We start from the raw sequence: 25,271 nt of genomic DNA on the forward strand, positions 1-25,271 counted from the left end.
AGGGGCTGACTCGAAATGAAGCAGGTTAATATGTTCTTGATAAATAAGGGAGTAGAGAGGTGATGCCTGAAATAGTGTTTTCTGCATCATTACATTCCAGCTTAATAGATCTCATAATGAATGTCTATTAAAGACCGCTCTTTATATTATGTTTTTTTCACATGGAAGGATCACTGAAAAGTTGCCTGATATATTTAAAACAACAAGGCATGCTAGTTTTCTTCCCTTTCCTTGCAGTTAATTTGAGAGGTTAATTTAGCATTATCTTGCTTTTTTTTCTTGTCTGCCCCTCTGTGACAGCTCTAGATGCAACTAGCTTATGCCAGTTTTGAAGAAGAGCTTGTTCCTGAGAAGTTCATACTGTCGGTGGGTGGGTGGGTGAATGGATTCTCTGGTTCATTAAATTTTCATCTCTACTTAATACAATTTTGTAATTTGGTTAGCTCCTGCTGCTTGTTCAGTTTCTAAAGACAGTTACTTTCAAGTGGATATGCTTATATCAGCATTACGATAGTCGTGTTTCGTTTAAAGCTAATCAAAGCATTTTAATCCAGGGGTATGTGGAACACAGGGTTCTGCAGATACTGTTGGATTCTAGCTCCCATCACTTCAACTAATTTTCTTGCATGTGGACTCAAAAGCAGCAGTACGCAAATAAGTGGTCAATGTCTCTCCATTCAAATCACACCTCAGTTCAGCACAATCCCATACACATTTACATGATTAAGTCTCTTTCAATTACTTCCGAATCCGTTTGCTTCACAATTTTGCCAGACCCAATCCTTTTCTACCATACAGGGCTTTTAAAAGGATTATGGAAATAATTTGTGAAATGGTGTAAACCTCAAGGCTTCCATCAAGTTGTTGTCACAAGATCAATGCGGTATTAGAAGTGTATGAATTAGTTCCATACTGCTAAGTTTTCAACTGGATTCCAGCTTTTGTCTCAGCAATTATTCTGTATTGCAAATACATTATAATTACAGAGACAGTATCCAGAGCCCAGTTGAAAGCTTATGCTGGCATAAGTCCATCAACATACATTTCAGTTGTGAATTGCTGCAAGTGAAGTCAACATAGGCATTTGTTATTGCATACTGAATCATGGAATTGTTGCAATGCCTGTGCTAGCTTCTTATCTTTTGGCAGTTCACAGTTGAGGTGGATTCATGATGACTGGCAGGTGTTAAGTAAAAGGATTCTGTCTGTTGCATTTAAAATAGAAATCCTTATGTTGTCAGAATCTGAAAAATTGCTATTCCTGCCTCACAAGAGAGTGAACAACAGGCAGTGTAGTATAATGGGCAGAGTGTTAGACAAGGACTCAAGAGATCTGGAGTCCCCCACTTGGCCATGGAAATTCAGGGGGGGGGGAGGATACCTGGCTCAGCAATAGCACAAGTGAGAAGGACTTTGGAATTCTCATAGATCACAAGCTGAATATGAGCCAACAGTGGTATGTGGCTACAAAAAAGGCAAATGCTATTTTTGGCTGCATTAACAGAAGCATAGTTTCCAAACTACTCAGTACTGGTTAGGCCTCACCTTGAGTATTGTGTCCGGTTCTGGACACTGCATTTCAAGAAGGATGCTGGCAAACTGGAACAAGTTCAGAGGACGGCAACAAGGATGATCTGGGGGCTGGAAACCAAGTCCTATGAGAAAAGACTGAAACAACTGGGCATGTTTAGCCCTGAGAAATGAAGACTGGAGGGAGATATGATAAAACTTTTCAAATACTTGAAAGGCTATCATATAGAGGAGGCGCAGTCATCCAAGGACATGCAACAATGGGCTCAAGTTATAGGAAGCCAGATTTTGGTTAAATATCAGGAAAAACATCCTAACTATTAAAGCAGTATGACAGTGGAATCAGTTACCTCGAGAGGTGGTGAGTGCTGCAACATTGAAGCCATTGAAGAGAAACTTAGGCAACCTTCTGGCAGATAATCTAAAGTAGTTGAAGTCTAGAACATGTGAAGCAGAGATTGTTTAAGTTACTGTTGGAGTACAATATATTCGCGAAGTTGGAGTACAGTTCCCATAATCACCAAGCTGGCATGGGCACTGGGAATACTGGAAGTTATTGTCCAAAAAATTGTGTTTCTGTGGATCAGTCTTGAGAGCTGTTCATTTCCTCATTCCTGCTATGGAGTTTTGGTAGTAAAAAAAAAAGAGAGAGAGAGAGATTTTGAGAAGGATCTGTGCTTTTCAATAAAACCTCTCTTTTAAGTCACTGTTGGGGAGGTTTTGTGCTATGAGTACAATCCAAATGTAAGTGTATGCAGTGGGACTGGCAGCCCTAATTTCTATGCTAGACCCTGGAAAATGATGGTGGGAGGCTGAGGGATAAACCTCCTGATTGGCAGAATCATTTTTGTTATCTTAGTTCTTGACCCTACGGTAAACGATGGAGCTCCTCCATAGCGTAGAGACATGATTGTTACTATTTTTCATATCAGTGTTTCCCAACCTTGGGTAACTGAGCTGCAATTACCAGAAACCTTTACCACCAGCTGTGGTGATGGCTTCTCTTACTTTTAGTCCAAGAACACTGTTCTAGACCATCATTGTAAACGATGAGTTGGAAATTGACAAGTGATAAGTGAAAGTACATTGCAAACCAGAACACATTCTTTTAATTAGGTTCTGGATATTCTGAAACCACCACATCATAAAACAGCAGTGAGAACAGCTTCAGTGTTGGCTTGTACTTTATAATGCAATCTGTCAGCTTGCTTTCCATCTAAAATAACTGTCTGTCTGTGTCTGTCACAATTTCAAGATTATACGACCTGGACATCTGAAGTGGGACATAGTAACTAAAAAGACACTAGAGGTGTTTGTTGTAAGGTTTTTTTGTTTTTGAAATGCATTACTTATGTTTATTTAATTAAAAATTTGTTTCTAGCATTTTCTTAAGTTGTTAAGTGCTAGACCTTCTCAAGAGCTGGAGGTACATTTGAGAGATAGTTGCCTCTAAAAGATCTCTAGGGTGCACCGTGTTTTGCTTTCCTTTCCAGGGTGAAGAGGAGAGACTGGTGAAAAAGGAAAGTATCAAGGAGGGGGGGAAAAAGAACTTTCGAAAAGGGGATAATTATTTGTTTGTTTTGTATACTGCCTTTCTCCCAATATGGGGACTTAAGGCCACTCACAATATTAAAAGGAATAGAATTTAAAACATAATAAGTTAAAGATTAAAAAAAACAATTAAACTGTATGCTGATTAAAATATAATAGAATAATTAAAAACTTATCTTAACTCTAAGAAGGCATTCAGGGATTCAATCATGACTGTTAAAAGAGTAAGCTGGCCCTACTACTAGTAGTTGCATGTTTCTTGATCACCATAATGGGGAAGTTCTTTGTAGCAGAATTGAGTCACAGTATTAATTTTCACCAGGAATAAAAAAAGCATTGAATGAGTGTGTGGTTTAGCATTGTGGTTGGAGCTATATGTACTTCCTTTGAAGCACTGAGAATTCCTGGGGTCCCCCTCCCCAAGTCAGTCCAACCTATGACAATTAGAACACTTAAGATTTTCTTTTTGGCACTGCAGTTTTCTCCCCAATAGCATTAATATGAATTGCAACTGAAATGAAATTAAATAAAAAATAGCATTATGACAAAATGCAGTAGATTTGTATGTAAAAAAAAAGTCGCCATACATTCTGGCTGAAATTTGGTGACAATCTTAGCTCTCAGAATGACAGTATTACAGAATGTCTCCCCTGTAGGTCATGTTCTGTGTGAATTGTGCAACAAAGAGTGACCACAAGGAATTAAAATGCCCCATCCTGGTTCACGAGGGTTAAGCATATGGCGTTTTAGGCTTTTGGCTTTCCGCATAGATTTAGAGGAAAGACTGTAATTGGATGGGAAGCCAGCATCCAGAATAGTCACAGTTTAATCAGAAAGCACATTGAGTAATGTTAGGCTGAGTAATAGTGGCTTTTCTAAATTTTAACTGCACATTTTTGTTATGAGGGTAATAGGAAGACTTTGGATAATGCCCTGGGCTATGCAAACCTGATAGACAAATACAGTTCTGTTTTATTCATCCACAGATGTACAGGGACTGTTGAGGCTGTTATGTATTTGTGTGAGAAAGTACAGTTTTATAGTCCTACCTCGTGTAAGCAATGCCAAGCCATTTCCGTCATCTGGTGCAGAAATTCAGATTATAGTCTGTAATGAATTATATCCTTCCAGTTGAGGAAAGCTGACTTCAGCTTTAATTTCTCAGCAGGGAGCGGGTGTTTCATCATGTACCAGGCATATTATGTTGCTGTCTAAATGGGCAAGCCGTTTATCTAGGCCATATGCTAGCTTTCACAAGGCAGGGGAAGAAAAAGACTCCATCAGGTCTCTCTTCTGAATAGCCAGCTCGTGCCTCCCCACTGCTAGAATTTACTGAATAAGAGGAGAGTGCTTTTTTAAAAAAGGAAATTACTAAAGCCACTCTCTATTCTGGTACAGATTATCTTCCTCTTGACAACTCCAGCCAAATAGATTTCCTCCCCAGAACTAAGTAGTTGAAGGATTTAATCAGCCACTTTTCTTACTGAAAAATACAAGTCCCATATCTTTTGAAGTTCTCCCTGGTTCAGAATCTTAAGAGATAAAGTTTGGACCTTATCCACCTAGAGATGGAAAGAATACTTGCCAAGATCTTCACTCTTTCCATTATCTTGACTTGACACTTCAGTGAAACTATAAAGTCTGTGAGAATTCTTCAGGTAGAGGGGCAAGCAAGACAAGACCTCTCTCCCCACCAATTCTTTGTAATCTGTAAAAAAAACGTTTGTACTTTCCCTTTAAGAAGTAAAGCACAGTAATAGACACACAGAGCACAGAATGAGTACCTAATTGTTAAGAAAAGACATAGAGCAGTCCATCCAGTGTTTCAGAATCTGATACAAACTGGGAATCATCTTCATTTTGACCAATTCGTACAACTGTATGCATTGTGCAGTTTTGCACAAAAACAGGAGGTTTTGTGTAAAACTTTGTTATCATTATTGCAAAAATTGTAGAGAGTACGAGGAAATTACTGATCATCCTTGCTAATGAGGAGAAGGATTCTGTAATTCCTCATCCTTTTGCGTGGGGACAGGACAAGTGAGGGCTTACATACCAGCCAGGATTTCTTGGAGTTGTAATCCAAGAAGATCTGGAGACCCAACATTAGGGACTCTGGGGGGGTTACAAAAGTTAAAAACATGATGTATTAACTAAATGGTCCAGAAACAGCAAAGACATGAAACTGATGAATAAAATGCAGAATGTGAGGCAAATAACAAATATCAGAGAGGGGTGAACGGGGGGAAAAATGCATCAGGCAAGGCTGCCAAAAAAGGCCTCTCTGTTGAGCAGTGTTTTTAAGTGCTTTTTAAATGCGGGGAGGGAGGGAGCCAGGCACAGTTCTACAGCAAGTTGGCTCCAGAGTATTGGTGCCACAGCAAAGAAGCCCCTACTTCTAGCAGATGACTTCCCGGTCTCTTTGGAGTGGGTATCTGGAGATACATGGCCTGGGAAGACCTCCTGGAGCAGGTAGCTGACCTTGGGGAAAGATGTTCTGACGTGTTTTGTTAAATATCACTATCTTGGGTGCTGTCTTGTTATTATAGTCCTCTTTTAGGTTTGGTACAACTCATCCACAGATAATAAGATACAATGAGTGGGACATTGAGGCTGATCAGAAATGTCACATCCATTTTCTTGTATGAAAAGAGAAATGGGCATAGATTTTGATTTTGGGAAAAGATTTGTTTTTAATTGGGGATGCAAGGATGTTCTGTTGCTTTTGAAGGCTGATACCAGGTGCAAGCATATCTGTCAACTGTAATTATTTCAAGGAGTCAAAAACCTGGAAGATTATTGCCATGAGGCAAGTGCTTGCAGATCAATCCTTTCTAGTTTTTAATCAAATATTGTTATGACAGTGCAAGATAAGCAAATACAGGAGGAAGTATAATTTTATACAGGGAATTAACTACTAGTAGTTATGTGTCACATAATCTACTAGGCATTGCCATCTCTAAGAGTGAATTCTTCCATTTTAATCTGGAACAGCAGTAGTGACTGGGGGAAAGGAAGAAGGTTCATAATGTTTCTCAGTCCTTGTCAGCTTTATTCATCACCATTTTATGGAATGGCTTCAGTTAAAAGCATTTCATTTAGAGTGATGCCACTCATAAAGTCCAATAAATAAATAAAGCAGTTTCCTCTGGAAGCAGAGAGTGCAGGATATTTAGACAGGTAAGATAACCAGGATCAAGGCTGATCTGAGGGACTAATTTAGTCCTCCATGTTCTCTTATGGAGAGTAAACTTACTAGCTCTGTATACAGTGGTGCCTCGCATTACGATGTTAATTCGTTCCAGCGAAATCGCTGTATAATGAAAACATTGTAAAGCGATTTTTAAAAGCCCATAGAAACGCATTAAAACCCAATTAATGCGTTCCTATGGGCTTGAAATTCACCGTCCAGCGAAGATCCTCCATAGCGTGGCCATTTTCGCTGCCCGTGCAGCGAGGAATCCGTCCCAGAAAACAGCGGGCAGCCATTTTTTTTCACCCGGCAGCCATTTTGAAACCGCTGATCAGCTGTGTGAAAATCTTCGTTTTGTGATAATCAGTTAGCGAAGCAGGTAACCAATCATCACAAAGCAAAAAAACCTCATAGGAAACATCGTTTTGTGATCGCTTTTGCGATCGCAAAAACTTCTTCGTTATGCGATTTCTTTGTCAAACGAAGCGCTCGTCTTGCGAGGCACCACTGTACCCTAATGCATTCAGTTTGTGTTTGTGATGCAAATGGAGTTCAGACTGTGTAAAGATAAGAGTCTGTAGCCCTAGTTAGTATCCTGTATTGAGCATATATTGCAAATGGATGAGTGGTACATCTTAATAGAGCTGTTTCTATGGCTACAAGAGAAGACCTTTGGTCTAGTTGGATAGGATAGAAATCCAATAAATAAATAAATACAATCCTGTGCCTTTTTGTTTTCATCCTTTTACCTCTTGGCTCCAACCCCCATGTTCGTAGATTCTTAGAATGTAGTTCCAATTTTCCATTTGGGGTTCCAGGTAAACCCTAGCTCTTAATATGTCGAAGACTAGGAATCTTTCATATGTTAATCTTTCAAATCTTCACATGTCTCTTCCTCACATGTGAGGGCAAAGAATCAGAAAATTATTCTCCTTGCCTCATAAGAGGGCAAACATTTTTGTAACCTCGGGTGCCCCCAGCAGGCCATCTTGCCCTACCCCACAAGCCCAGGGGAGCCTGGAAGAGAGCACATTTCCTGAGACCTTTGCCAGCAGGTATGCTCTGCCACAGGTAGAGGAAGGGCTACCACCTGATGTTGGACAGCTGGAAGAGGGCACAGTGATAGGAATAAGAGGGCTGGTGTTGCAAGGCTTGTGGTCACCAACCATGTCAAGTGAAAGGGTGACATGAGGAGAAGCAGTCAGGCACTGAGATGCCATCCTCTGCACCTCTGTGGAGATACAAACAGGGATAGAGGACAAGTGAAACCACCTCCTCTCACCCTGCCTGTTCAGCCATGGAACCAGCTGGGGACCTGAGACTCCAGCAATGTAGGCCCCAACTGATACAGCAGCACCCCAGCCTTAATGTCCAAACTGTCCAAAAGGAGCACTGTCCAGCTACAGTGCTGGAGACGCAAGCTGGTCTGGGAGGAGCAACTCTGCATAGCCCTGTTTCCATTGCCCAACTTTACCAGCCCTTCCTAGAAGGACTGCATCCTAGATCAGTGGTTCTTAACCTTGGGTTACTCAGGTGTTTTTGGACTGCAACTCCCAGAAGCCTTCACCACCAGCTGTGCTGGCTGGGATTTCTGGGAGTTGCAGTTCCAAAACACCTGAGTAACCCAAGGTTAAGAACCACTGTCCTAGATTAGGACTCATACTTCCTGCCTACTTCTCAAGACCTGCGCTTTCAGGGATCCCTTTGAAAACAACTGGAGCCCCAGTCAGTTGGACTATGCCCAGGAGATTAGTGCCAGAAACTCAAGCCCCTGAGAATGCAGAGGAAGGGGCAATTGGGGCTTACACTGTACCTTTAGTAAAAGCTGCTGTGAATGACATAATCAAGCTGGAACGCATGGAATTATTGCTGGGGGGCTTCTCAGTCACCAGGCCCCAGGAAGTGGGGGCCAGAGTAACACCCTTAACAAGGGGACGAGAAGAACTGATTTTTTTTCACAAATAAAACAAAATTATGCAAATAATGCTTTAGCATAAATAAAATTTGAACACAAATAACAGAATGCACAAAATGATAATGATTGGTATGTTGTTGCATGGAATTTTGGCAGAAGGTTTTTAATTTGACGCCTCAGTGGCTCCACTTGAATTTTCTAATGATCAGCCAGTCATGCTATACTTCCTCTGTGTGGTTTGTGTAAGAGTGGTTTGCTTATATTACAGAGATTTTCTAGAGAAAAAAAAAATAGAATCCCTTGTTTTGTTCACACCTGGAGGTAAGGAATCTCATGGGGCTTGAATTCTTTATTGAGGTATCTTATTGATTTAAGACAGTTTAAATCGATGACAAAAGAGTGAAGAATTTAGCTGGTACTCTTTATATTTCTACCGAAGAGACTGCTCTAAAGCTAGATACAGTATTTGCACTCAGGCATAAATGTTAGCTATATGCTTGTAACATATTTGCAATGCAAATGAAACTTTACACAGCTTCTTTTGATAGCTGCTCATTTTAAATTTTAAATTTAAATTAAGCAATTTGGGATTGATATTTATATCCCAAAACCTATGCCATGCACTTTTCATAACAAAAACATGTATTTCCTAAAATGAACGATTCTGTTTCACCTTCTATAATGTTTGCAGTTTTCTAGCACAAGTTGATTTTATCCTTTTTCTGTAAAAGATTTTGAAAGGTTTGTGAAAAGGTATATGTTCCTTTGTGCAATTTCCCCAGTACATGTATTTTTCCAAACAATTTTCTCAAACACTTGCTTTTTTCTACTTATTCTGTGAGCAATTTATATATGTGTTTTTGTCTGCATGTTTAAACCAGAGAACTGAATTGCAAATCAAAAAGTGTGAAAACTGAAAAATAGCTGTGTTCCTTTTTGTGTGGTCGTTCAGGAAGTGTGAATTAGGTTGTTTCACATTAAAATGTGAGCAAACCATTTTTCCCCTTGCTCCTATCTTATCCCAAGGCATCTAAATGTAAAAATGAAGGACAGGGTGGGTGGATAGAACGAATTTTCGACCCTCATCCAGTTACATAGCTACAACATGGACGTACAGAATATATGACAGTATATTTAGTTCAGGTGGTTGGGAAGTTTCCACTGTGGATTCCACAGTTCCCTTGCTTCTAAGTCCCAGGGATGTTCAAGAACTCTGCCTTTTGGACAGGTACAGAAACATCCACTTCCCAAATCTTAAAAATGAGTGTTGTAGGCTCTTGCTTGTGTCCTTCTAGGGTTCAGGACAAAGTCCAAAAATAGATGTAAATTCAGCTGGAAAACTGGAGGGTCAATCAAAATGTGAGTGCTTTCCAACAACAGCAAAAGTGAACATGCAGAAAAACCAACTCCAGTCATATATAATATACATATTATGTAGGGCAGGAAACCTTCCTTATATAAAACCCATGTGTGCTTCTAAAGAGCAACGGGAATTTTATATAGCCTGAACAATTATTCTCATTTTCTCTCTCCCTCTCTTTCACACACACACACATGCACAGAGAGAGGGAGCAAGAGGAAAATAAGAAATTGACAAATGAATGGTACTTACTAAACATGGAAATGTGGAAAGTTGGCATGATTTATATTTTACTTGAGTCACTTTTTGAATGATTTAGAAAATTCAGCTAGCATAAGAAAACTAGGCAGGGGGAATTCTCCCAGTTCTAGAATGAGTACTTGACAAAGGCAAATGAAGATTTTGGTAACTGAAAGTTTATATCTAATATGAAACAAAAATATTATTTATGCACCTAGCATCTTTAAAAAAATGAAGTGCTTTGAATAAATTCAAATGTCATCATCATACATTAAAATATTGACTTGAAAAAAGAATGTCACATAAATTAGCATTAGAGTATTGTACAGATAACTCTTCTCAAATGTAACACAATTTTATGCTTCATTTTTTAATCCTGATGATACTGGAGTCCACATTCACTCAGTACAATAAAGCAGACCTGGGCTATATCTGCCTTACTATGAAAGAATCAACATTATATTTTCCTCTTCTCCAATTTCTTCTAGGGAACCATTTGCATTGATGAGCTCCTTAGTGAGAGACAGATATAAATTCATATCTAACAGGTTTTAGCTACGTACAGTCTTTTAATTATCTGTCAACTAGGATTCATGATGACTCTACATCATTTAAATATCTTGTGAATGATTTCTACGTTTTTCACTAGGATTTATAAATGAAAGGTTTATAGGAAAGACATAGTTCTGGCACAGAAGATTGTAGATTTATAGAACAAACTTATTTTCTGGTATTGCAGCAGGGCCTGTATTGGCATTAAATGCGCTTAACGAGCAGCAGAATCAACAAGAACACATCAGCTTCAGAAACAGCAGTGTTGCAGTACCAGTGAGGGACAGCCAAAACATACAGCCCAACAGCAGCCCCACAGGCAATCCGTCTAACACCCTGGGCACATTTTCATTCCATCTCACTGTCACTCTAGGCATGTGAGAAATGACAGGAACAAGGAAAATGTTCAGTCAGCATCTGTTCATACTGCTCTCTCCCATTATGTAGTCATGTGGATTAGACCAATAAGCAGAGAAGAAATAACTGTTGTGAGAGTGGCACAGAGGATAATTGGTGCCTCTTGTGAAGGAGAGCCAATGATGGTATTTTCTCCCAGGGTCCTCCAAAATATGGAGCTACAGACTGGAGAGGATGTTTGTGGACAACTTTTAAACCTCTATAATCCCTACAATCACCATTCCTAGGCAGTAATGACAATCACCCCCCAGATCAACCAGAGACAGAAGATATCCATGTGTTTGTATAAAAATCAAATTATTGTGTAAATCCACTACTTTAAGCACCCATTCTCTTATAATGCATAATAAAGCACCATAAAGAGACTGCAATATTTTCCCTGCCTCCATGAGCAGAAAGAATTCCTAACAGAAGTATATGAATCCGCCTGATCATGACATCTTCATACAGACAGATAGGTAGCTAATAGGGCAGAGTGAAGAACAGAAGTTAAGACACCACCTTCAGTGCAGCCACTAAAACACATTTAGTGAGAACAGGCATCGTAAGGTTCTCCATTGACTCCAGTGGGCATGCTGTTGTTGTTTCCACAGTATAACATGATGCTAGTATCTGAGGTAAGAATAGAATCCTCAGTTCCCATAGAATCAGAACTTAATAAAAGTTCTTTTCTGATTGACAGTTCCACAAATCTCCCAGACAGCATGGCCACGTTGTGTTAGGATTATCAGAGTCGTAGTCCAAAAAATTCCTTTGGAAGGAGATTGATTTTCCTCACCTTATCCTCACTTTTGAACAGTTTTTCACCCTGACTCACAAAGCCTACCCAGCAAAAAGAATATTACTACTTCACAGTACCAAGGATTTTCTTCCCTCCCACCAGTATTTGATTGATTGATTGATTGATTGATTGATTGATTGATTGATTGATTGATTGATTGATTGATTGATTGATTGATTGATTGATTGTATTCTACAAAAGCCACCAAGCTAGCATCACTGAAGGAAAGGGCTGCTGTCTTGGAACAATGTTTGTTTAGCTGATTAACAACTTCATTTGCAGTGTCACTCACTTGCTATTTAACTTATTCTAGTGCCACAGATTTCTGAGAGGTTTTTAAGGAACTGGAATGATTTCCTTAAGGAACTGAAATGATTCTGAAATCAATGTTCAGGCATTTTCTTCCCTTCCTACAAAGGAGCTTCCTTTTTAATTTATTTTTTACCGGTAGCGGGTGATCATAAATATAGCGTGAACAATATTAGTCCTTTGAGATCATGTTGTCTACCAGAAGTGGCATAGGGCTTGAGAGTCAATGGGAGTTTGTGGCATTCTTTCAGTTACACAGAAAGTAATTGCTGAACTCAGATGAATTTAGTACCATCCTTATATTAATGAATTTCAGAATGACTTACCTACACACTGACATATTAAGCTCTGTCAAAGTCAAATCTAAATGTGGTACCAGTGCTGAAAATGTTCTCCTCACATGAATGCAATTTCCAGTTAATAAGGCTTTTAGTAATATCCCTGTCTTACTTATTAAATTCTCTTTTTCCAGTTATAGTAAATATGCTAGTTACATAATGGCTATCCAAGGTTTGAATCAGTCTCTTGTGACATTTATGTCCTGTCAACATGACAGTATTTAGTGCTCACTCTGTAAGCACTATGGTTCATGTACTAAGTTTTCTTCCATGAATGGCCCAAATTTCACAGTAAGGAAGCAGAATTTTCCTGCATCTCCCTGGAAGGTTGGAGGAGCTTAGAGTCTGGTGCTTAGGATATGACACAAGGGACCTAATAGGACTAGAAATATGTTGTCTCTTCTTGTATGAATCAAACAAAAGAGGTTACATGCCAATGAAAACAAACAACTACCACATGCAGCTCTGTAAGAATTCATGAAACCCTCTCTAATTGGGACATTCTCAAAGGAAGGTTGCATTTCCCCATTTTCTTTCATCACAGAATAACAGTGTGTGGAGCAAAGAACACTTCATCTGCCCTCTTCCTATTAACTTGTGTGCATTATAAGGGGACGTGGTGGCGCTGCGGCCTAAACTGCAGAAGCCTTTGGATGCTGCAGGGTCGGAAGACCAGTAGTCGTAAGATCGAATCCATGTGACGGAGTGAGCTCCCATCGCTTTGTCCCAGCTCCTCGCCAGTCTAGCAGTTCGAAAGCATCTAAATGCGAGTAGATAAATAGGTACCATCTCGATGGGAAGGTAAACAGAGTTCCAGCTGTAAGTCACACTGGCCACGTGACAACGGAAACTGTCTTCGGACAAACGCTGGCTCTATGGCTTGGAAACGGGGATGAGCACCGCCCCCTAGAGTTGAACACGACTGACTAAATGTCAAGGGGAACCTTTACCTTTTACCTTATTGTAAGAGGGAATGCAGTTGGGTCATACTCTTCAGTGGAGTACAGTTGATCCTTTTATGACCATGGGTCATGATGGAAAGGGTGAAATGAATATTAACCCAACCAGTAAAATAGCTTGAATCTAGTCTGCTCAAACTTTATGCAGGACCTGCGCTTACAGAGAGGGGTTGGTTTTTAAAACATCACCAAAAAGGGAGGGTCAGAATCCTGTTTATTCTATCTTCTCACATACATTGTGTGAGAAGCGCTATTGTTTCTGAGCTTGTGTGGTGTGGTATTCAGTACCTTGCTAAGCGAGCTAATCCTTATTCATTTCAATGGAAAAATCTCTGACTTGGATAATAGAAACAACAGGATAATGCACCCCACCCCACCAAAAAAAAAAAAAAAAACCCTCTTAGAAAACTCTGTTGTAACACAAGGGACCTTATCAATAATTTAATATCTGTACAGATATTTTATTTTGTCAAAATTTTCTTTTTTGGGGTGGGGCATTTTAAGTTCAAAATAAAAAAAAATGCTGGTATATTGACACATGCAAAATGTTACTTCAGAACTCTAGGAAATGTTTTTGAATGATCTGAATGTTTATAATTTTTTTTTATCAGCTGACTTCTTTTTGCCATCAGCTTTAACCATTTCCTCTGTTTTCCCTTCTCTGTGTTCTTTCCTTCACCTCAGAAATCTGCCTTTTGACAAAGGGCCGCCGCACAGCCAGTGTGAGAGCTGACACATATTGCCGCCTGTATTCTCTCTCTGTGGACAACTTCAATGAGGTTCTGGAGGAATACCCTATGATGAGAAGAGCATTTGAAACAGTTGCCATTGACAGGCTGGATAGGATAGGTATGCTTTTCATTTTTCATTCCTTTTATTTATTTAGTTATTTAACCAGATACAAGTCTGTTCTTCTTCTGGGATCAAGAAAATGTACATTCAAAACTGAATCTTATTCTTCGGCTTGTCCCTCTCCTGCAAGAGGTTGGACATCATTGTGTCCATTCTGACATTGCATTAGGTCAGCTCTTAACATGGTTTCTGTATTGCATCCAAGCCAGTTGAATATAAATAAGTATAATCAATAAATATGATACTAAGCTTAGAAACAAGTTGTATATATTTATAAATAGAGGGGGAAGCATTCTCAGACATTTCTGCAGTGTTCTCTAAAAGCTCCAAAGAACCTTTTGGCTGCCATTCTCTGGCAACCGGTGCACTTTCTGAAGACCCATTGGGGCAAACATTTTTAGCTTGCTAAGTTGCTTAGTTTGCATATTTCAGACAGTGAGCTGTGTTTTCACTCCCCTATTATAATGTGTAAAAGGAGCACCTGTACAGTTCTGTACATCTGGACCATAAGCATCACCTTTCTTCAGTGACACATAACTCTCCATGTCTCTTTACATTTGGGTGGGGATTTTCTGAGGTGCACTAGTAGCTGTACACAACCTAAGAGAACTTCTTCCTGGCTTTTAGATTGCTCAGACTTCCTCAGGCCCTTACCCCGATTGAAAAACATTGGACAAAAATGGGGAATCATGCCTACAGAGGCCTTTCAGAGTCTATAATTCTCCACTTAATGGAGAATCACCCTAGCTGGACTATTGTTCATAGCCAGAAGTGACCTTTCACTTTCAATGTTCATAGCTTGGACTGTGGTATTTAAAGGAACATATGAATGTTTCTTTAAGCATGTGCCTACTCTGAATTCAAGTATGCAGTGACCAGGAAGAAGGTTTTTGCAATAATGCCATGTGGTTTGTGGTATACTCTTTCTTGGCAAATAAGAGTGGATGGCTGAATAGCTCAGTGAGTTACTGTAGATACCTGGCTGTGGAGTGCAAAGTTGAGAGTTTAATTCCCCGCTATGCCTCCCCAGATTAAAGCCATCTCATGTAGCCTTGGGCAAGTCCCATAGCACCCCCCAAAAGAAGAGAATGGTAAACTATTCCTGAATATTCTGTACCTAGAAAACCCTGGAAAGGGTGCCATAAGTTATAATTGACATAACTGCACACAATTATTGTAAGAGAGGATCTTATTTTTATTATTCAGTTTAAGGCAATTAAAGCCCAGCAGTGTTCACCGCAGCTTTTAATTGTTTTTGAAAGTCATGACTTTTCTTTAGTATCTTTACAACTGTTTGCCTTAAGTTTTAATTGTACTGTTGAAACTGAGTTTTATTTCTGCTTTGTTAAGATTTAGAAGGTGGTAATCAAAACTCTGTTGCTTTTTAGTATTGTTTTTATTTATTCTATATGCTGCTTTGAATACCTATAGACGGCATCAACATTTATAGAAACATGGCTTATAAATGTTTTCAGTGAACAAGTACAGATACTTCAGAGAAGCAACCCAAATCAAATATTCAGATTTCTAAAAACTAAAAGGTCAAATGCTGTGACCAGCTGTTCCATTCCAGTAATGACATTGTCAGTTTATGAATAAGAAATTTGCTATAAAAGAAAAAGTGCAAGTGAAGTTTAAATAATCCAAAGGGTTCTGAAAAGCACTCTTATGCCCCTGAAAATCTGCAATTGGATGTCATGATTATTATTGTTTATTACTCGCATACAGATGCTACTGGAAGAAGTTTCAGAACAAAAATATTATATAGTATGTGTCTGTTGACTGTGATAGGGTGTTCTGCGAATGTTCTTCTGTCCAAAATGATATACGCCCATTAGTGTCCATACCTTGAGTCTAGTGAACATATGGTGGCTGTTGTAGCTTTAAATTAGCCCATATGTCAGACTTGTGGCACACATCACAAGCTTGGATTGGTCAGCATTTATATTTGTTGGGTTCTTCAGTTATGCTTTCCAAGGAATTGTTTTGGGTGAAAAGTCATATCTAGTTAATACATGTAGTAAAACCAAGGTCACTTACTTTCCGTAGCCAAAATCCTAGAAACCTCTAGCATAAATCTAGCACCATCTAAACACCAACATAGTCCCTTTCAAATCCAAAACCAGTGACCAAAAAATGGACAAATCTGCATGGTGAGCTTATTCATCCTTTGCACATAGAATCATAGAATAACTGAGCTGGAAGAGGGACCTATAAGGCAATTGAGTACAACCTCCTGCCCAATGAAGGAATCCAAATCAAAGTATATCTGACAGATGCTTGTCTAATTTTCACTTGAATGCCATTAGCATTGGATGCTTACCACCTCCTAAAGTAATTGGCATCAGCTCGCCATCTCCCAAGGTAATTGATTCAATTGTCATACCTCTCTAACAGTTAGGAAGTTTTTCCTGATATTCAAAATCTGCCTCCCTATAACTTGAGCCCATTGTTACGTGTCCTGCACTCTGGGATGATTGGGAACAGATTTTCTCCATATGACTATTTTTCAAGTATACAAAAGGTGTTATCAGATCTCCCCTCAGTCTTCTTTTCTCAAGGTTAAACATGGCCAGTTCTTTCCGTCTTTTCTCATAGGCTTTCTAGTCCCCTGATCTTCCTTTTTGCCTTTTGAGCTTTTTCCAGTTTACTGACTTCCTTATTTATTTATTTATTTATTTATTTATTTATTTATTTATTTATTTATTTATTTATTTATTTATTTATTTGTTTGTTTGTTTGTTTATTTATTTATTTGTTTATTTAAAACACCGCCCCCTTATCCTTAAAAAGAACCTTCTCAATGTGCGATATCTAGAACTAGACACAACACATATGGTGAGGCCCAACCAGTGACATTATTACAGGCACCTACCCTTCCACACATCTGTAGTTCTTTGAATATACAATTCCACAGAAAAATGTGTATTAAAACTTTGCGTAATAAGGATAGATATGGAATGCCATGTGACCTTGCAAAATCACATTGTGACTGGTATCCTCAGAACTGTTATTAAGCTGAGAACCTAAGCTGAGATAGACAGGTGAAAGAGCTCATGGTCACCTCATAGACTTAAGCAACTAAACAGGATCCCTGTTCCTATCACATGTGAGAGAAATACTTCAGAATGTTCTCCTTCCACAGCCTCTTTTGCAAGACTTCTCATTTCATGTCCTTTCCTATGAAATGCTGAAAAGGAAGAAGTTGAAATATCCCATGCAGTTTGAATATTTTAATTCAGTTTGGTATTATTCCATGAATTTGGGATTGCCTCAAACTCATATGAATATGTGAAATTGTACTCCACTGTTGTGTTTGCAGCTGGAGGACAAAATATTTTTCACTCTGGAAGCTGTGGTTTGTAGGCATGTTCTGTTCTGTAATATTCTACGAGGTATGCCGTTTATATGTTGTGACCCCTGTTACACAACCAGGTACTACATAATATGCACTGAGTTCATATTAGTTCACAGACATTTGGGAAGATTACTCTCAATCTGTTGGCCACTGCTTACTAATGTTTAATAATTAGTTCCAGGAAACGTGTTAAGTGGGCACATGTATTTACAAGTTATGTAACATGTTTAGCACTTGGGAAATTAGGACAGCTTGACAAGGAGAGAGACACAGTTTTTAACACTTAAAATTTCATTGCTCTAGTTCCCAGTCTTTCTACTCTTTGCTGAATTGCCACCATTCAGTGGTAAATATATCAATAAAATTGAGTTGTCATATTGCCCTTCCTTTGTACTGTTTGGTAGACTGCGATTATATACTTGTAGAAAATATTTGTGTGTTAAGAGTCAAGTATGTCCATACAATAATAAAAGCAAAATGTCTGTTTTCTAGCAGACATTCCTCTTGATGCTTAAAAACTAGGAAAATGGCAGTCATGATGATAGACACGGCTTTAACATATAACATAGGCTGGGAAGATAGGCTGCCACTTCAGCCAGCCTAGTTTCACACGCTTAAATCTGAACTGAACTAATTTCCCATGGATACATGGATATGCATGCACAAACACACACACACATACAGAAACACATGCATGTGCCAAACGGGAAAAACGCTTTCGTAACAACCATAATGCCCCAGTGGGACAACAGTATTATGTGTGCATGGTGCTCTCATGTTCTTCAAAGAGAGGCTGACAAATTCTCTCAATAACTATTAGTGAGACAGTTCCTAACTATAACTTCAGTAGTACAGCAATGAATACACATGTTTATGGAGCAAAAAAGAGAAATGGCTATTGGGTTCATGCCATGCTTGAGGCTTCCGGAGGTATATGGTTGGCATTTATGGAAATAAGATGGACCATGGGTCTGATTACCAAGACTGTTCTTTGTACATTTTTTCAGGGGTTTCCCCATGAAGGTAAATGGGATTTATTTATTTTGTATGGAGAAAGTAACAAGATGTGTTGAAAGGTATCACCATGGTTGGGATTAAACTACCTCTTTAACACTGATGATTCATATTATTCTAGATTCCAAGAATCATCTCTCTACATACCACTGGGTAGTTTCACATGATGATGATGATGTGGTGACAGCAAGTCAATTTGAACTTAAGGACAGCCCTTTCTAGGTATGAAGTTCTCAGAAGGAGTTTATCAGTCCCTCCTTCTGGCACTGCTCTGAGCCTGTGCAGCTGCACAGGCTGGCTCTTTCCCTGGGGGTTCAGGGGAGGCTCACTGGGAAATCAGACACCCAATCCATGGTTGCACAACTAAGTTTTCCAATCCATAGAGTTCTCGCCTAATCATGCCCTAATTTGTGTTTCTTGATCAGAGTATGACATAGGGACAGAATAGATTGAATGTAGCTAATTTTAACCAGTTTCTAAATTATCTGGAAGTTAACAAGCAAAACAAAACATGCTTTTAGATCTGCTGCTTGCTTACAGATCTGCTAACTTGCATATTATCCCGTGTCTGTTTCATCCATCTTCCCCCCCCCCCCGCCGACTCCCAGGAAAGAAGAATTCGCTGCTGCTCCAGAAATTTCAGAAAGATCTCAATACTGGAGTTTTCAACAACCAGGAGAGCGAAATTTTGAAACAAATAGTGAAATATGACCGGGAGATGGTGCAAACTGTTGCGTCAACAAATTTGCAACAAACGCCAGCACTAAATTCAAGCGCTTCTACCACAACATCGGCAATGCAGATCAGGACACAATCTCCACCTGTGTATTCGGTGACGAGCCTCTCCCAAGGGAGCCTCAATTCTCCAACACCCAGCACACAGACACCTCAGCAAGCTGCAATTTTCTCTCCCTGCTCCTACTCTTCTGCCATCTGTAGCCCACCAATACAAAGCCCGCTTGCTGGTCGAACTTTCCAGTATGCAACACCTACAGCGTCACAGTTATCACTGCTGCAACAGCAGCAACAGGCACAGCAGCTGCAGCAGCCGCCACAGCCGATGCCTAGTGCATCACAGAAGAGTGACATACATAAGAGCACACAAGCTCTTCACAATGCTAGTCTGACAAGAGAGGTGAGACCTCTCTCTGCCTCACAGCCTTCTTTGCCCCATGAGGTTTCCACGATGATAGCAAGACCTCATCCAACAGTTGGAGAATCTTTAGCCTCCCTTCCACAGCCGGTGTCTAGTTTCCAAAGCACAGGCATCCAGACTGGGAGCAAGAGCACCGTCCCCCAAAGGGTTGCTCTCTTCCGCCAGATGTCTTCAGGAGCAATTCCACCCACGCGAGGGGCCACGCCAGCAGTGGCCATGCCACAAAGGGATTCTTCCACCATCTTAAGCACTGAACTAGAGGGAGATAAACCGCGGTTTGCTTCAAACCTATGATTCATGAAGACTTATAAATAAATCAAAGACATTAACCTGAGGTTACTCCCAGGAAACTGTTTTAACCTAATTTCTGATAGATTCCAGATGTCTACCATGGAAAGGAAAACTTTAGACAAACGTAGCTCTTGAAATCAAATGTACAGTATACAGAAAGATGGACAGAGGAAAAAAAGAGAGAAATCTAATGGCTCTTGTGTCTTCCTTTCTTACATTTGGTTGAATGAGTCTAAAAACACTGGTTGTAATATTATTTATTTTAACTGGTTTAACAATATGAAGAGATTCTGGTACCAATTCTGTGGTTTAAAAAGAGAAAGAGAGAGAGAGTGTGTGTGTGTGTTATTAATACTATGAGCCACAGAATAATAAAATTCACATAACAACTTAGCCTGGAATTAGTACTTGTCAAATAATCATTTTTAAATTTTCCTTAATCAAAGATTATTGAAACATTTCCTGTGTTAGAGGTCCAAATTATTTTTTAGTGCTCTTATATTCAGGTTCAGATTGATGGATCAGTAACATTATTGCTGTCTACAGAAGATGGTTTAGCAGTACTGCTTGTTCTGGATGAAATCTAACCTCAAAGTCACTCTTCTCTTTCAGAAAGCTGGTGGACTTATATCTTCATATTGGGGAAAAGGATTCATGGAGACTCATTAATCCTACTGTAAATAACTTTTAAGACCCAAATAACAATAACAAAAATAGCTCCTGTGTGCTGTACCATTGCAAAATATTTGTTTAGACATTTAGTTTCAGCTATTCATGCCAAAATGTAACATTTTTAAATCTTACAAACTATAAAATGCGACACAGCGGTAATGCAGTGGCTTGAGACCTACCGTGCTACCTTTACATGCAGTGTTTTTATGCAAGTTTCTATGCCTGAACCTGCTACGTGTACCACCACCAATATGATCATCTCTTTCTTCTTTGCCCTGGACAGTGTCTGAAAATATTCCATGCATGCTTGGATATTTTTCTTTTATTTTACTGATGTAAAACAAACCAAAAGATAAACAACATAAACCCCCAACATATCCCTCTGCAACTAATAAATTCAGTCAGCAGTTTTAGGGAATAACCCAAACATATTTTCCTGGGTTCGGGAAATGATGAATTCATTTATGGTTTCTGAATTTCATTTCCTAGAATGCTGACATTTGAATCTGTCACTAAAGGCTGGACATTATTTCATTTTAATTGACTGAATGCATTATTTTGACCATCATTGCTTGGATTAGGCTTTCAGGTGTGATCTCTGTCCTCACTGTAGTTTGTAGTTGACTGTGGTGATATTTACAAAGAAAAAAGAAAAAATAAGTATACTATAACATCTTATTTGTTTGGGAATGCACGATTTGCTCAATGTACACTGTAATAATTTGGACAACCTATTCTCCTATGGCATGTAGTGTGAAACATAGAAATGAGGTTGTTGTTATTTTTTTTCCTTCTAGTGTCTGCACAAAAGAGAGGGAGACCATGAGAGAGGGCGGTGTTAAAGTATGTGATCTTGTAAAAACTTTTGTTCACTTGCTCCAGTCTTTACCTTCTTATCTTATGACTTTGGGTGCTTCCAGATGGAGAGTTTTCCAAGTGACAAGGGTCTTGATTTGGCTCCATTTATACAGTGTTACCACACAAGTGTGTTGAGTAGCAGAGAATATACACTCTGTCTGTAATCATGTGGCTAACAATTGTAAACATCAAAAGCAGCCCTCTCACAACTGTGGGTAGCATATGAAACACTCCTTGGTGTGTTGGTCACCCCAAAGCCATAGCAGAATTATATGAAACTTCCTGATCAAAATGATAGGAAACAGTGAATTTCCATGTTCACAGAGGCATCCAACATAGCAAGTATTATACATAGATCCCCTGACAATTTGTTCTCCTTTCCTTGAGGTTATCTTTCCCTACTTCTGATTTTGCCTTCTGTGGCAAAACCCAGACATGGAGGAACTTTGACAAGACCTGTGTCACCCTCCCCATAAAGGAAGTCCCTTAGCAAAATGTCAGTGCCTGGGAAGGGTCACAGATAAACCATCCATGTCATAATGAATTCACATATTGAAGTATTAAATAACTTATTTTGTCCACCCCCTTCAATTGAGCATTAATTGTGCTTGGTAAGAGAATGTGCCCATTAATCATTATGTCACTAAGCAACAGGAAGAACAAAGTCAAATCACAGAACTACATGCTGCAGTATTCCCAAATACACTTGAAAGTTGAGCTTGTTCTAGTTACATCCTGGAACACAATCCACCAGGAATGTTTCCTGAGCAAAAATGGACCCATTTTGAAGATATCCACGACGGTTTGCGTTCAAAGTTTGCAAAAAGTGTACAGAGCCTTTTCTCTGTGGGAGTCTCATTGTCATGGGACAACTAGTGTGGGTGGCTTGAGGACTGTTGCCCAAATGTCATGCTGCCTATTATGCCTTTTCCCTCAGTGGTATTTTGAATGCCTACATGAATTAATCACACTTTAGCGAATCCCACTGCCCAACTAAAATCAAGATTATGACATCATTTATTCCGTGAATATAATGCTGATTGTTAAATGGGAGTGGTCATGAATCGCGGACAAAGAATGTAATGTTTGAAGTGTTATGGTAAGCTGCAAGACCATTTATTTTTTGGTACAGTAGAAATCTAAGTTTATTTTAATACTGATGATAAATGTTATCCAATTTAGGATGATCATGTTATGGTCCTTAAAAACTGTTTGAGGTTTACATTTGATAGGAATATAATGAAGTTGGTAGTGAACTATTTTTATACATATGTTTATTTTATTTTAAGTACTATATTGAAACATTAACATACATGGTCTTTCAGTGAAACCATTAAAAATCTTTTTAATGACTTTGTAATAGAGTGGGCAAAATCTAAGGTTTGTACGTTAATTAAAATGGTACAGGGTATAAAACTATATACATGTATGTATGTATGAATGTGTATATATATATTTAGGTTACAAATGACTCTGATTTCTGTAATATAAAGAATATTCATTGCTATTTTGAGAATTAACTTATTTTTCTCTAAATATAAATATGCCCTTAAACATGAAACTTGCATCTGTATAGAATGAAATGTATTTACAATGACATTGGATCATGCTGCTGCTGAAAAGACAATGCATAAAAATTATGATTGTGTGATCAGGGATGAGTTAGATTTTTATTTTATTTTGTCTTTGCTCAAAGCCATAAATAAATAAATATATATATATGTATAAATAAATATAAATATAAAAGTTATTAATAAATTGAACAAACGTATAAAACAATAAAAAACAAATATTTTATTTGATGTGTGGTGTTTCCTCCAAAGTTGTTTCTTTTTTTTTATCTAAACACGAACAAGTGGTTGTTTGTTTTGTTTTGTTAAATTAATATGCAATGGATCAAATTACTATTTGGAGTAAAAGTCCCAGAATCTCTGAAGGATTCTAGGAATTTTTGTCAATTATTGTTGTCATCGTCCTCATTTGTGGATGACACATTTCAGTGATCCCCACAGTCATTGGGGCTTTGGGGAAAATATCAAAAAGCTTCACACAGTATTAGGAACTGCATACATACTGTGCTGATACTTAGGTTTTCGGCTAAAACATGTATCTGTTATATAACACCAGTTTTTATAATTTTGATTGACTGTATCTGGTGTTTTTGAATAATAATACAATGTGGCAAGATCCAAAAACTAGATGAAATTGAGTTAAAAATGTGATATTGTTAAATCACTATCAAGTGATGAAAATTATAAATACCTTGGAATACTAGAAGCAGGTAACATCCTGCATGCAAAATAAAGATCTGACAGAAAGTGAATGCATCAAAAGACTGCAGGAAATCTTAAAATCAAAACTGAAAGTTGGAAGTTAAAGCCATTAATACATGGGCAGTTCCAGTAGTCAGATACCCAACTGGACCCAAAATGAATTAGAAGAATTGGATAGAAAAACATGGAAACTAATGAACATATATCACACACTGCATCCAAAAAATGATGTGGACAGATTATATTTACCACACAAGACCTATGAAATCACTGAGATTCACCTAAGTGTTGATGTAGCATTCAGCAATTAATTTGGCAGGTCTGGTTGTGGATTTATGCCAATTTAATACAGTATAAGGAATAAAGAGAGAAAATAAGATGCGACACCTTAAAGACTGACAGATTTATCTCAGAATTATATATACCACCTCTCAAAATATATTAAAATGGTTTACAATACAGAATCAAGAAATTAAAGTATACATTCAATGGCAAAACCTAACGATATATAATAATATATTCTACTGTATATGCAAAATATTAAAATATAATGTATAATTAAATAAAGGAATATATCACCTAATGTATTGAGAGCCAGAGTAATGTAGTTAGATAGGGTGTCAGATTAGGGTGCAGGAGACCTGTAACCAAATTCCCACTCTACCATGGATATTTACTTGGGAGGAGGGGTTGGAAATGGTAAAATAACTTCTTAATTATAACCTTGAAAACCCTCTTATGGTTGCCGTAGATCAGAAGCTATCAAAAGATTAAGAATAAATGTTTTAAAAATCACAAGTTTAAAGACCACATATCGTAAGCCATTACCATCACTAATAAGACATGCCTGATAGTGATTAATATAGTCAGAGAACAGGATGCAAGCTCTAGATACGAGTTGCATTCTTATCTAAAAGAAGGCGCGATTTTGTTCTTGTCTGCTTTTTCCTGTCTGTTCATGGATTTGGCTATTGCAGTTGTATGCCCTCTGCCTTTTTGATGTCTCACTATTCCTTAATTGCTGTGTTGTGACGTCCATTTTTTTACATTAAGATCTTGCATTATTTACCCCTCACAGCATTTTATCTAGTTCTGTTGTCTCCAAACATTTCACAAGTAACAAGTGGTAGGTGAGGGGCAACTTTTCTCTTGGTCCCCTTATTGCCAAATATAACCCCGAATGGGAAAAAAAATGCAGGGAATTTTAGAAGCATCCAGTTTTTAAACCATCTTTTGATATAATAATGAAACAAGGTACATGAAACTCAACAGAGCTGTCAGCACTCTGACACAGAGACTCTTTGGCTGAGGTATTTTGGCCAGGAATGACATGTTTGATTGTTCATAGACAGATAGCCTTTGGGACTCTTCATCACTCTCCCAAAAGTCAGCTCAGCTGATTGCTAAGTAGGGCTAGAAATAATTGGTCCCTTTACTGAAGGTGGGCTCTGCAGATTGTGGGAATACTGCTTTCTGAGGACTGCCATTCCCATAATCCCAAAACCAGTGTGCTTTGTGGTGGAGATGCCTCACTTTTCTAAGCTGGGGACCAGGGTCAAATGGTCCTGAATATTTTATATATTAAAAAATTATAGCCTAGAGCAGCCTCCCTCAAGCTGTTACCTTCCAGAGGCATCAGGATAGAATGTCCA

General features: G+C 38.6%; 1 protein-coding gene across 2 annotated transcripts in view; it reads left to right on the plus strand.

Annotated features, from left to right (window-relative positions):
* Positions 1-23,143, plus strand: part of HCN1 (hyperpolarization activated cyclic nucleotide gated potassium channel 1) — a 237,615-nt gene extending 214,472 nt beyond the window's left edge. The window contains exons 7-9 of one of the 2 annotated variants that reach the window (XM_078384443.1): positions 13,830-13,994; positions 18,491-18,591; positions 18,978-20,860. In XM_078384443.1, the coding sequence (XP_078240569.1) occupies positions 13,830-13,994; positions 18,491-18,591 (266 nt within the window). In that variant the 3' untranslated portion in view covers positions 18,978-20,860. Of the gene's footprint in view, positions 1-13,829; positions 13,995-18,490; positions 18,592-18,977 lie in introns of both variants that reach the window. The other variant, XM_078384442.1, reaches the window with a different exon arrangement.
* Positions 23,144-25,271: the final 2,128 nt, after the last annotated feature.

Source organism: Pogona vitticeps, chromosome 2 (genome assembly GCF_051106095.1).
Source record: "Pogona vitticeps strain Pit_001003342236 chromosome 2, PviZW2.1, whole genome shotgun sequence".
NCBI lineage: Eukaryota > Metazoa > Chordata > Lepidosauria > Squamata > Agamidae > Pogona > Pogona vitticeps.